General features: G+C 36.6%; 1 protein-coding gene and 1 long non-coding RNA gene across 7 annotated transcripts in view; one reads left to right on the forward strand and one right to left on the reverse strand.

Annotated features, from left to right (window-relative positions):
* LOC135195768 (ribose-phosphate pyrophosphokinase 1) overlaps positions 1–14,398 on the reverse strand; it is a 47,952-nt gene that overhangs the window by 28,805 nt on the left and 4,749 nt on the right. The window contains exons 1-2 of one of the 6 annotated variants that reach the window (XM_064222216.1): positions 7,414–7,700; positions 640–823 (exon numbers count right to left, since the gene is read on the reverse strand). In XM_064222216.1, coding sequence (XP_064078286.1) covers positions 640–823; positions 7,414–7,649 — 420 coding nt within the window. In that variant the 5' untranslated portion in view covers positions 7,650–7,700. Of the gene's footprint in view, positions 1–639; positions 824–7,413; positions 7,701–14,398 lie in introns of those variants that run through there. The other 5 variants (XM_064222215.1, XM_064222217.1, XM_064222220.1 and 2 more) reach the window with 5 other exon arrangements.
* LOC135195769 (uncharacterized) overlaps positions 8,041–14,398 on the forward strand; it is a 39,354-nt gene continuing 32,996 nt past the window's right edge. The window contains exon 1 of the long non-coding RNA XR_010310243.1: positions 8,041–8,530. This is a non-coding gene — a long non-coding RNA (uncharacterized LOC135195769). The remainder of the gene's footprint in view (positions 8,531–14,398) is intronic.

Here is a 14,398-nt window from a genome sequence, read left to right on the forward strand (position 1 = left end):
ATATTAAGTAAAACATTCTAGAGGGCGAACTTTTACGTAAAATTTCAAGCAAACCAGTAAGCTGCTGTAATTCACACTTGGAATGAAACATGCAACAAAAAGCTCACACAAAACAACAGCACTAAATACTGTACGTCATCTTGCAGGACAACATGGCCATGAACATCGACAAACAATCATAGTAAAATTTTAAGACAAATTCACTGAAGCAACATAAAGAAATTATATCCTCAATATGTTAAGGAGACAAATAGGCATCATTCCCAAATTTCTACAAAACAGATACTAATGATTACAGTATATATAAAAAAAATTAGATGTAGTTTCAATAGAATATTTCAACTGTAAATTATTATCTAAGAGGGCAAATTTCAGTTATAAATATTTGATATAAAATTACATTTATAATCACAATACTAATCTATTTAAAATACTCAGTGATGAACTTAGTATTCAACAGCAGACACTACTGTAGTACTTGCATTTACTGCAGAAGTTTCCTTTTACTATTATTATAGATGCTTTTATTCATTTTTGGAGATGTGCTCATATAATACTCAAGTAACTCACCTCATTTTTTAGCACTGTAAATGAAATATGCCAACATCACAGCTATTAACACTACATAATGCCACTCACCTTATCTTTTTTATCCTGCCGTGCATAGGGAAAGCAAGGAATGACAGCCGTTACTCTGGCAGCAGAGGCAATCTTGCAGGCATTGATCATAATGAGCATTTCCATTAGGTTATCATTAATTTCCCCACAACCACTCTGCACGATGTAAACATCTTCGCCTCGAACACTTTCTCCAATCTCTACACTGTAAGGAACACCAAGAAGTTAGCTACAGTACATGAAAAGGACCCTGACACTGACTTAACAATATGTACTACTGATAAATTGTAGGCTTTCACAACTAACATATCTCAAATACATATATAGTACTCTATTAAAAATGGTAAAGCTGATTGATTACTCTGTAACCACCCTGTGGTAAGGGTATAAGAATACTACCACTGTAGGTCCTGCATGTCGTAAAAGGGGACTTAAAAGGACAGCTGTTGCCTTGCAGCCATACTTATTTTGTGAAAGGCTAGGCCCACCACCAATAACTGGAAACTGCTGCCTTGCAGTCTTACTTCTAGGAAAAGTCTAGGCCCACCGCCAATAATTGTGGAAAACGCTGTCTTGCAAATGGACTTTTCAGTCAAAGGCGAGGCCCACTACCAATAACTGTGGTTGATGACAGCAAGGGCATGCAGTCATAAAAACCCCTTTGCCAAATAATAAACCATGCCTGATGTTGTAAGGAAAGGCACATCAGGCAACCAAACCCTTAGTGTAGGGATAACCGTGGGAAAGAAGAGATTCATTACTCTGTACATCAATGCAGGGTGTACTATGCAAGTATATAATGTTAATTTGTTTTGACTTTTATTCCAACCTGTATTTACATACAGGTACCGAGTCCTTTGTGCCTTCATTAAATCTCTGTAGACCAATCAAGAATGATTAATTTGAAGACAAGACAAAGTTCAAGTTAATCAAACACTAGGTTTGCTCTTTTCTCATTTTCATGAAGTGCATTATTCCATAATTCTGCCATTTAATAACAATGATTGATTTCAGAAATGTAAAATAATGAACACCTGGAATGGCTACTTTTGATAGTAAATGTCTGATTTTTTTACCAACACTTCATTTCTCTTAACGCTCTCATAGCCAGGGATCCAACATACTACTTCAATATACAGTCAATATTTAATGGAATGAAAACGACTGTACGTATTGTACATCAATTTTCTTGAGAGAAAAATTTCAAAATTCAAAAATTTCAAAAGATCTTATCTGAAAAATTACAATTTTCTACACAGTTCAGCCGACTGTCATGTTTATCGATTCATTAACCTGACTTGCTCTACGCTAATAGAAAGTTGTGGAGTAAAGCTGTTAATGAAAAAGACTATTGGTTAAATAACCTTTGAATAAATTAATCAAATTTTTCACAGAGCCATAAAATCCTCAAGTTTGCTCTCGGTTAAATTTTCTCCAAGGAATGGTCAGAACAGAATACTACATTTACAATTTAGGCCAAAGGTAAAGCACTGGGACCTATGAAGTCATCAGTACTGAAAGGGAAATTGATAGTACAAAAGATTTTAAAGGTTAGTTTTGTTTGTATGGTGCTTTAACATTGCATGGAACCAGTGCTTATTCAGCAACGGGACCAATGGCTTTACGTTACTCCTGAACCATGTCGAGAATGAACTTCTATCACCAGAGATACACATCCCTCACACCATCAATGGAATGCCCAAGTATTGAACTCGCTGCCACCGAGGTGGAAGGCCAAGTCCATACCAATCACTGCACTGAGGCACTTACAAAAAAAAAAAAAAATAAATAATAATAATAATAATAATTAAGGTCTACTGAGGTACACCGGTTTAAGCATTTTTTCCTCTCCAATACTGTGACTTTCACCAGCTAAATTGTAAGGTCCACAAAATGGGAGTAGTACATATGTTTATGGCCCTTACATAAAACTTCTTCCAAAACAACAATGCAAACATTTAGGTATGAAAGGAAAATACTCTGTTGGCTTGTGAAGCATTATTATATCAACTCATACAATGCCTTACTTCAAAGTTATTGTGCACATTTCCTACATACTGTATGCAAACCTTCAGTGGCAGCAGTAACACTTTTAGTTTCAGAATTCTATTACTGTATAATAGAAACCTAAAATGTATCATTGCATTCACACTTCACAAAATGTAAATACGAGACCCACTTGGAAAATCATGTACACACTAGACCTCTAATATTAAAAAATAAAAATGAAACCCATTTCCAGTAATTATGTACAGTACATATAAGGAACACGAGAGAGAGAGAGAGAGAGAGAGAGAGAGAGAGAGAGAGAGAGAGAGAGAGAGAGAGAGAGAGAGAGAGTTAGTTTAATGTCCCATTTTAGAAAACATGTAATATACATACTAAAAAAAAATAAATGGAAGAGAGAGAGAGAGAGAGAGAGAGACGAGAGGAGAGAGAGAGAGAGAGCGAGAGAGAGAGAGGAGAGAGAGAGAGAGGAGAGAGAGAGGAAGAGAAAAGGAAGAGAGTAAGAGTAATGTCCCACTTTAACAGATATTTACCAGACTTATAATAATCAAATTAAAAATTATAAAAAAAAAATACTAATGGTAATTATAAGGTAACACTGTACATTCAACATGAAACAAATTGTATAGCAAAGTACAGACAGCAGTGGACAGAGAAACTATATCCGTCGAGCTAAGGAATAGCCCTGGGGCAGACCAGTCTGCACCACAGGTAGGACAACTATTGCCACCTTACTGTTCATTAGAATTTCCTTTTTCTTAAGCCTAAAATACCTCTACCTACATCAGTTTTCTAAACCAAACACCTACCTTTATTCTGTGCTTTATTGTGTTCATCTTAAAACAAATGAAAATGGGAGAATGATGGAATAAAAATTATGTCCTCTTCTGCCAAAATGGGCAAAATGGACCAATGTCTGGGATTCTGAAGCCAACTACAACTCTCTCAATAAAACCACCTGTCCTAAACGTACTCACCCGTAAGGTGGATAAGAATAATGCAATACTAGCCTACCTAAATAATTTAATCAGGGAACTAGCATACATTGTTCTTTTTATTTTAACTCTAACAAAAGATTTAGAAGACTATGATAAACCATTTTTCCCATTTGGTAAATCCATTTTGTAATAGAGGAAAAAACTCAAAACCACCTTGAACATATGGACAACTAGCTCAATAAAACCCATTTGTATTATAAATATCAATATGAAAATCAGTCACAGAAATTCCTCTCTTCACAGAAGTTTATCAGTAGAGCCCTAACCTGTCCAGGACAAACAGCTTAAAAAACACTAGCACAAAAATGGTTGACCTTGAGACAACTTCCCACATTTTAAATCAGGGTACTACATATATCTTTGGTACATTGTAATAAAACTGAAATCTTAAATATCACATATTGCATCTAACTACACCAAATTATAAGTGTAAATATATGTAAATGACTCGGGAGTACTGTAGAATATAAGTGAAGTACAATAACAAAATTTCATCCTAATCTAGGATTAATCAATTAACAGTTAAAAACACTCTTCTCATACACACCCCTAAGCAATTTGTTCCAATACTATACTCCATCAAAGCAAGCCTACTATATCATAACATTAATTTTTTTAGGGCAATGGGAAGATGGTGAGTGACAAATTTTCTTTGGGAATGACAAATTTTCTTTGGGAATTTGTCCACACCTCATTTGTTTTCAAATTAAACATGACTCCACCACCTTCATGCAGAATAGCACACACACACTACAATCACAACATGGGTCATGTGAGTACATACATCACAATGGTCATTCATAGCATTCTTATTTCAAACCCAAATAGCTGTATAAAAAAAAAAAAAAAAAAAAATCATGATGTTCACAAGTTACTCTTTTTAAAACATAAAAAAAATTTGTTTTAATAATTTTGTAGAGAAGACCCAGTATATCATTAAAGCTCCTCTCTTTTTATACTTCCAGCTCCACATTTAACATCCATCCACTTGAAAATATGAACGTTAATAAAAAAAGCACTGTCAAGTGACTATTCCAACAGTCCCATTAGTGGCCTGATAGCCATGTTTGATCTTTTTTATAGTTACTGGGACACAGTGTTGTGAAAAGATGTGATTTTCATGTTTGTCTCATGAGGTTTGTAAAGTAATTTTCAGTTTCTGGACAATATGAGAGAATTAGCATTTCCTAGCATGGCTGGACAATGCCTTACAGCATAACACATGATTAACCTGTGAAAACTTTCATACTTAAAGGATGTTGCTTTGTTTGTGGTTTTACCATTTTGGATTGTCGAAGGAGTATTTCACAGAAATCTAACTATCTGTCATTGGCCAATTCAATGAAGTTATCATTAATAGTTTTAGAAATAACAGGGACATATATTATTACATAATAATGGGCTCTTAATCTGGTAAGGGCAATTATTAACATTTTTTCCCTATTCACTACTAAGAATATTTTAACCGAATAGTGATGCACCATAAAAACAAAGGCGCTACAGCAAGACTCAAAGGCGAGGGTAAGGAACTCTGCGATATGTGATACATCCTGAATCTTCACCAGTAACCTAACAGGGTGCACTAGAGCTACAGTTATCCAAATTATGTTTTGAAATTTTCACCTTCATGGAAATATATTCTGAATGACTGGATCAATAATTAATCTAATAAGTGACAGTAGCTGTCACACACCTTATGTACTGTTTAAACATACAGTACTTGCCTCATATCCCACTCCTTCAAACCTTGCTGCAGTCTCTTGCTATTTTTTAGAATGCACAATAAATATATAAGCTCAATTTTTCAATGTAGTGTATAGGAAAAATTTAATAATTGTCCTTAGCAAGTTACAAGTCCACATAATAATACTTGCCCCTGTTATAACTTAAAGCTATTGACAACAATGTAGTACTTAATGCTTCCACTAGCCAAGGTGGGATGGGATACTGCATGCTATGCTATGCTACACTAGGCTAGGCTAGGTTAGGTTAGCTAAGGTTATGGTGTAGGCTACCTGTGCTCATAATGTTATAATTTCTTTTCATTTAGAGCACCAGTTCTTGGATTATACACATTGTTGCCTACCACATTAGCTAAAATAAATGGGACATAGACAAAAATAACTTCCACTTTCAATTAAAACTTGAAAACACAACAAGCACCATTGTTCAGATACATTGACTGTCAAGTGTTTTTTTTTTCCAACCAGAAATTTTTTAATTTCCATTTGTTTATATATTCTAAAAACTCCTTTGCCTCATAGAAAATAGCCTATTTTTAAATGAACTCATGACAAAATTGTTCATCTCAATCTACAAAACTACTCTGTGTAAATACATTTTTTGAGTTTGTTGAAATGGGACTGAACTGTTCACCTTTTATTTCACCTATTCTATTTGTTATCTTGTTTTTTCTGAACTATATTCCTTTTTCTGTGTTGGACAGATTTCCCTGTAAGGGCCCTTGATAAGTCTGCTTGGATTCACAGATCAGCTTGGTATAATAAAACTAGGCAATTTATTAAGCTATACCTATCCCTACATTACAGGTTGCAGTAAAGCTTAAATAAACATATACAGACCAAGCCTTCAAAGTGCCAAATAAATTTACTGTATAGATTACATGCCACAAGCTACTGTTATAAGGCTAGTATGTTCCATGCGCATGCTTTCAGTAGCCTGGCATAAATATATCACCTGTCACATATTTACTACCCGTCGAGTTGACATTGCATCTTATCCATAGGCAAACCTAAGGCAGTCTATGAACTTTCCTATCGTACTAACTTAGCCTATCTATATTAGCTTTGCTATTCCTCCATTACAATATACTTTAATCCCTACCTACCTATAGCTTTGCTATTCCTCCATTACAATATACTTTAATCCCTACCTATAACATTTTATTACAAGATTCCTTTGTAGAACCCTTCATAATGGCTTCTAGATATAAAAGCGAGGATGGGTTATAACAAGGACCTAACCTAGAATAAACTGATTTTACTTAACAACTGATGTCATCGAATATAACTAATTTCTACTCAAGATGTGTGTTGAATCACTTCAAGAAGTCTAAATAATCAATGTATTTCTTTTATATACAGCTAAAAAGGGCTCCTGGCAACCAACTGAGAGGACAGACTATAAAGGTAAAAATAAAAAAAAAATAAAAAAAAAAACCTATAACAAGCGGCTTGACAACACAACCCGTATCCCTTAGCCCATGTTGGCTGGGACAGTTGCCTAGTGATGAATTATGGCCGAATTTGTACGTCTATAAATTTGTCATTTTCAGTTCTAACGCACGTCAATAAAAAATTCTAAAGTGAAAGGAGTGTCGGTAATTTAGCTGGGCTTATTTTTAATTTAAGTTCATTTAAACGAAACTCGTAATAAAGGCGAATTAATCGTCGATAAGCAACTTCGCGTCGTGAGCAAAATGTCCTAAAGTACGCATCGACTAAAAGCGAGACCTTCCCGACGAATTAAATTGATCTGGGCTGAACACACGCATTTCCAGCACGTCGAGAACATCAATGGCAAAAAGGGCAATGAATGGGTCCTGCGCCTTCGCATACAAAACGAAGTGACACGTTCCCGTTAAGGGGAGGATAGCTATTCGCAGGGCGAAACGGAAGCTCAATCAAGGAATTTGAATCAATAATATATATACGCCATTTGCACTCCGTTAATTTCCTCAGGAAATATTTCCCTTTCGGAAAAAAATTCCAAAAAAATATGGCCGTGTCAGCCTGCTGAAGAAATATAAAACCTCGTGTCCTCAGCTCACCAGGTCTCGAGATTGGAGAATTTCTTGGTGACCACCTTGCCCAAATCGATGCCCAGCCGGTCCACTACCCTCTGGGCCAAGTCGGGGTGTGACGATCCCGAAAAGATCTTGATGTTGGGCATTCTGGCTCTTGCTGGATCGTCGTCGAGTACGAGGTTGGGTAAGAGGAGTTCGACTGGGGTATTCGCCAGTGAGACCAGCTGCCTGCCACTAGATCCCGCCACTGTTGAGGGCATTCCCTAACTAAAGCAGGTTCTCTAGCAGACCGTCCGCTGCAGGCCTCACGAACAGGTCTCCCACTCAGGTGTATCGCGCATTTCGCTTAGAATTCTTGTGCGATATTGCCACGGCGTACTCCAATTTCTTATATTTCATTTCTCACGTTCCTTGATGATTCGAAACATGTCTAATTTCATTTCTATATCATTCTGCATTACATTCCAACGCACATAGACTTTACTTTTTATTCATTATTCCCTTTTCTCATGGTGAAGGATCGTTGAGGGAAGTCATCGTACCATTGAGTTACAGTGTGAGCATTTGTTGTGGGTTGCTTTTCTTTTTCTTTAATTTCTATTATTGGTTCGAAATCTATTTATTTTTGTTTCAAAGATACCGTGCACTATATTTAGTCTAATAATAACGTTGATTCTTTCTGTTCCTTGTCGCATTTTTGTCTTTGCTGCAATCGTTTAGGAAAGTTGTCGTACTCAAGAGGGACGATTTAAGCACTTCGTGTTGGTTGCGCTGTTTTTTTATTTGATAATCTTAAACGTTTGGTTATTGGTTCTAAATGAATAATAATATAATTTCAAAGTTCCTTTGCAACACATTCAGAATATCGAAGATTTTCATCTATGCATTACTGCCATGTCTCTTGGTTCCATGCGTTGAGGGAAGTTATCGTACCACTGAGTTTACAGTGTAAGCCTTTGTTGTGGGTTGTGATAGGCATGTGTGATAGGGCTCCTGTTACTGTCATTTTTTTGTGCTTTCAACTAAAGCTGGAAGATCATGACAGACGAAACTGCTGCCATTCATGACAGCAAGCATTCTCAATAAAGCGACTGTTATACATGAAATGGCAGGATCCAGAGTGGAGATAATAACAAACCTGGTAAGGAATTAAACATCTGAATTCATTCCCATGCTTGGCAGGAGACTGTTTGAGATTTTGACAAGTTCACTGCTGCCGGTAAGTTATTACCTCCCATATTTTACACCGGCATAAGTACGTCATTTACATTAAACGGGAAAACGTATTTGATAAATTAAGTTCATTAGCATACATTGCAATGACACTTGCAGTGATCATTTATCACAAATAATATGTTCAAGCTCTGTTGGTGTATTGAGTCTTTACAATCTCTTCGACACCTTACCGCTCTAACGAATGGCTTGTCAGGCATTTACCCTGCTTAATCTTGCCAAACAACTTGAACCCTTTACCGGAATTAAATTTGCTACTTATACGCTAATCTACTCGAAATATTTGCTAATGGAACAACAAGCTTATTTCTTACGTAAAGGGTTAGACATATCAGAATTTATTAGTAGTATTAAACCTCATGAGTCATTTCGTAAACAGGCTATATTAACCTGAACATTGTTTAGGTTATTTTCATATTTAACGCATGCCTTAGGACATTTCATTACTCAAGTCTTAATTCTTAACCAACTCAGAAACGGATGGTAGTTACTTTTCAATAAAAAGCTTAGTTTGGATTCCAGTACTGGCCAGTTTGCTTAAACCGGTGGGTAGTAGGAGACGTATACCAACCAAACTGTGTGGTCGGGTGAAAGAGCCCTTAAAAACATTTGAGTATATTGTTCATGAATGTATATCGACAACAACGGGTAATATTTTCAAGTATCCTTCAGATTTGACAGGCCATTTATCCTACCCACATGCAACATTCCTTGGGATCCGGGTTAGTTATTATTATTATTATTATTGATGTTGTTGTTGTTGTATTAGGCATTTGCAAAGAACAAACGTCAATTGAATTATTTTGCAAATTAACATATAATAGACTGCCCATGGCTGGTATTTGAAAAAACAATATATATATATATAATATATATATATATATATATATATATATATAATATATAAGAAGAATTGTAGTCACAATGCCCCCTCTTTGTAGTGGCAAGCGTATCTTGAAAAAAAAAAAATAGCAAAGAATTTGAGAAGTTAAGAGGGCACTGTGGCTGTTACAATTTCGTATGTATCTGGTAATAATGATTAGTAGATTCTACACACACACACTCAAACATGAAGGCATACCAGACAATATCTCTCTCTCTCTCTCTCGTCCAGTTATAGCCCAAATTTTATCAACTTTAACAGGTTTAAGGTAGAAAGAGCGCTTACGCAAGAACCTTGCCGGTGTAAGACTAGCTTAATCCAAGAACAATGACAGAACGACCATTAAGATGCACGACATAGTTCTTTTTGAGTTCAGTCTTCCCCAATATGGAGCTGGCGGCCTCATGGTTTATTTAATTAAACCAGACTTTGCGAAATTAGCAAAGTAAGTGGTTAGGAAACTAGAGAGGAGGTTTATGTTGATAGTTATTATTTCTGTTTTGGTCTAATATATTACATACACACTATATCAGGCCTGTACCGGGGTTGGGTGGGGGTTGTCGAAAGACCCCCAACCCCAAAAAATTCTGGAAGTCCACATTTTCTATGGCTATCCTTTTCATTGAACTGTACTTCATAATTATAGTTTCTTGTCAAGTCAAAGTATGACATAACAACAAATAAAGTAATGTGTATGTTATGTTATTGTAAACATAAGACATGAATCAATCAGTAAAACAGTTCTTGAGTTTCAGTGCAAACTCTTTACATCATAAATAAAATTCTGTTAACCTAAATACCTTGAATAACATCTAATCGGGTAGAAGGGCATAGACCGCATATACCCAATTTTTCTTCATAATATAACTAAAATAACATTTTCAAGTATTTCATCTTGTACATACCTATGTATGCAATGACACAAGAAAGATCCAGTTTTGCGAAAAACGACCCCGCCTCCCCCCCCCCAAATAAAAAAAAAAATGGGTGCGGGAATTTTATCTGTTATAATGGTAATTTGGTAGGGCCAATACAGACGTTTATTCCCCCCCCCCCCCCCCCACCCCCGAAAAAAAACCTTAAATAAACGAAAGTTATGCTTATAAGGGTGACCGATAGCTTTGTACTAAACTGTGGAATTTATATACAAACAAACGGACATGTACCAAACCTGTAGCCACGACCACGGTCTAGATAAAATCTGGACCGTGGCCACGACATAGGCCTAGGTTAGCGACCGGGGCTAACGAATTCTGATAAAATGCCCAATTAACATTCTCATGACTCTCCGTGTGCCTCAAGTCAACAGTTTCGTTAGAGCTTGAAAATTTCCGTCCAGCGTTTTTTTTTTTTCCTTCTTTTTTGCGCCTCTTTACCAAATGATTCTTGTTTATCAAATTTCAAATTATGTTTGGATTATGTAATCGCCTCTACATATTGAATTCGCTTTTCATTTTTTTTTGCTTTCTTATTGTTCTGTAATGCGCATTCTTTTTTTTCTCACTCTCTTTTAGTTCTGACCTCAGATTCCAAGGTACTTTCGTCTCGATCTCTTGAGAATGAGCGTACCTTGCCTTTGAAAACGATAATTACCATCATTATCAAGCTATCTTTCTTTTGCTGGGTGGTTCCTTCCACCGAAAGCTGGCTGGGTTATTTCCATCATCTGCCGATTCACTGACAGGACCAGCGGGTAGACTTGGGGGAACGTCCCTTTCGGCTCCCCCGTGGCTGCGAACATCTTCTGGCCGGTAGATTCAAGGTCTGGCCGATGCGCTCTGGGCCACACGTGGATCCGACTGCAAGCTGTAGCGAGGGCGATTTGATAATTTCGTTGTGAAATCGGTTTCAATAGAGCGTTACCTTTAACTGTTTTTGTTTAGCCACATTTCTCACCAACGTTTACGACCAAAATTGTTTGGTTGTTACGTATTCTAGTCTTACGGAGTTTAAAATGTTCCGCTTCATTTCCAGGCAACACAGATTATTCTGTTAGAAATATCTCCACGCTACGAACGCGAACTTGAAACAATCAGCTGATTTCAGACCAAGTACTGTCATTTCTCTAACTTAGTAGTTTCAATTTATTTACATCAACTGCTACGTTCTTCGTAACTCTTCGTCTATATGAATTATTTATTATATTTAATATATTTTACACATGGTTCTAAAGGGGCCTTCGAAATGGGGTCACCAGGTGATGTAATCTTTTAAATCTGTAAAAAGGGTACCAACCTCAGCGTACCTGGTTAAGGTATCCGCCCATTCCAGGTATAGCCGGGACTCGAGATATCCAAGTCCCAGGTACTGTGGTGAAGACACTACGTCCTCAGATATCTCTGAACCTGAGAAGGTGTATTGAATCTTTGGCTTATTTATGCATCACCTACTCCTATGGGTTTATAGTACTATCCCTTCGGCCATCAAAGTGTTATCCATCCGTTTCTATATTAAATGGTCGATATATTATACTAATAAACGCTATCTTAGTGTGCCCGTCTAAGAAAAAAAAAAGGTACCAAAACACAAGGTCTCTAACATATGCTTTTATTGGACAGATTTTCGGGACTTTCATTGCAAACAAATTATTAATTATAATTAAGAAATGCCGATTTCAAGTATTTTTTGCCACTACAGCACACCGAATTGCTTAATTGTACCGGATGACGTTATCAGCTTGAATATACAGCAACCATTTCCAAGCAGGCTACGAGACTAAATAATACTATAGGTGACGAAATCCACTCGTGTTTCTCTGAGAGAGAGAGAGAGAGAGAGAGAGAGAGAGAGAGAGAGAGAGAGAGAGAGAGAGAGAGAGAGAGAGAGAGAGAGAGAGAGGACGTAATCTTTTTCGCTTCCACTTAAAATAATTACTTTTATATACTTCCACAATCAACATTTAATTTATTTATTTATATATTTTTTGGCCTTATGTTCAAGTACCGCCTTCAACTGTGGGCATCATGACGCATGCGCACATCTCTTTAATGCTCTCGTCGCATTTTAAATCCCTTGTTTTTAAGGTGAATGATGTGCTTCCTTTTTGTGCAAAATTTAAATTGACTGAAACTTTGGTTGAGAGTACTAGATACGTTAAATATAAAAATTACACTTAAGACTTTAGCTATGGCGAAAGATTCTTTATACGCCTAGTGTACGATCCGGTCGGTAGTACTGCAGCTCACTCAGGGAACTACAATATATTTTTGTGACTGCAAGGAGGCGTATCCTTTACGGCATAACAATGATCAACATTGCATCTGCAACACATCGTGTTATGTACATAGCTCCATCCACAAAACCATAATAAAGTCGAGATAGTGAGAGCTACACTATTTAACTTTCTTATTTCCTTTTCGATAAACGTAATTACAAACAAAAAAAGATGTGCGCATACGCAATTGCAAAATATCTACAACTAAGCAACTGTCATCGACGCGCTTTGCAACAATGACAGCAAGTCAGCCAGGAAAGTTGCTTTCAAGTTGCACCGTAGTCTAGGTTACAAATAAAAATGCTAACGCACTTTACATTCAACCCTTAGGGTATCTTAGCTGATTCAACAGCTGAGTTTAGCTTTTCCCTTGCCGGCGATGGGAAGAAAATGTGTCCAGTTAGTTTAATGTCGGTCTGGATTAACTGCTGTGTTATGGCAACAGCTATCGGCTATCGACCTACCAAGCATTAGGTACACCTCGACTGCGTTCAGTGGAGTTTCGCTTTGATGGCGCCCCCCAAAAGGAGAAACGTTTCTTGGAATAAAACGTTATCTCCACGGCGCAAATCGTGTTTTACTAGTTAGTCATTTTGCTAAGGCCATTATGTTATTTAAGGTTTTTACTTCAGAACTGAGAACCAAGGCATGCTGGCTAAGTTCTTTGCATGGCGAAACCACTATGCTTGACTCGGAAAACCTAGGCCGAACATCCTCTCCGCCTCTTAGTCTAAAACATAATTTCTTGCAACCACAATTACACCGACAAATATATAGGAATACATATTTTCCGAGTTTCTTTTCGGGACAGTAGGAAGATCTCCCATTTCTTCTGTTCTGGGAAGAGGTGACGTCACCCTACGACTCTGAGATCACCAATCAGAGGTTTAGCGAACGAACTCACATTTAATTAAGGTTCATAACTTTCACTTTCTTGGTTGCGCCGATGACTGTTGTAGCTGTGAAGATTGGTAGATGGATAACCATCAAACAATCATTACCAAAGCTGGTAACGGTCACTTTCTATTTGTTTAATGTATGCATTCTGTGTGTATTCGTAGAATTACGTCCCGGGCGTAAAGCCCAACGTTTTTTAAAACGAAATTTTTCTTCTTGAACTGGTTCATACCAGACATTTCCACAACAGAGACGCAGAGAATTCTAAACTGCGCGTTTTCTTCTTTTTTTTCCAGAGTAGGTGATTCTAAGAACGCAAGGCGTTCGGGGACGCTCTCTCTCTCTCTCCTGCTGCTGCTACTTGTTATTCTCATATATATATATATATATATATCTATATATATATATATATATATAGATATATATATATATTATTAATTATATTAACTAACTGCCAACATCTGGGTACTAATATTCTTCTAAAAGTTATATTCTTCAATAATCAGATCGTTTAGACCTAATTTCACTGTTAAGCCGTAATTAATGTTCGCATAGGGGGTAATGGTCTTTCGTATGCAATTTCAATCACTATGATATCCAGTTCTTATTCAGATATTATTTGATTTGCTTTTTTTCGGTCTCTTACTGAATGTTAACTCAAGATATCTGTTCCTGAACCAAGAGCTTCAAACCTTATTCCTTTCTGGTGTTATTTCATCATATTGTAGGCTACTTCTTTTTTTTCAGTTTACCTCCGTTTTTTTTTTTTTTTTTTTTTTTTT

The sequence above is a fragment of the Macrobrachium nipponense genome, chromosome 16 (assembly GCF_015104395.2).
Source record: "Macrobrachium nipponense isolate FS-2020 chromosome 16, ASM1510439v2, whole genome shotgun sequence".
Lineage (NCBI taxonomy): Eukaryota > Metazoa > Arthropoda > Malacostraca > Decapoda > Palaemonidae > Macrobrachium > Macrobrachium nipponense.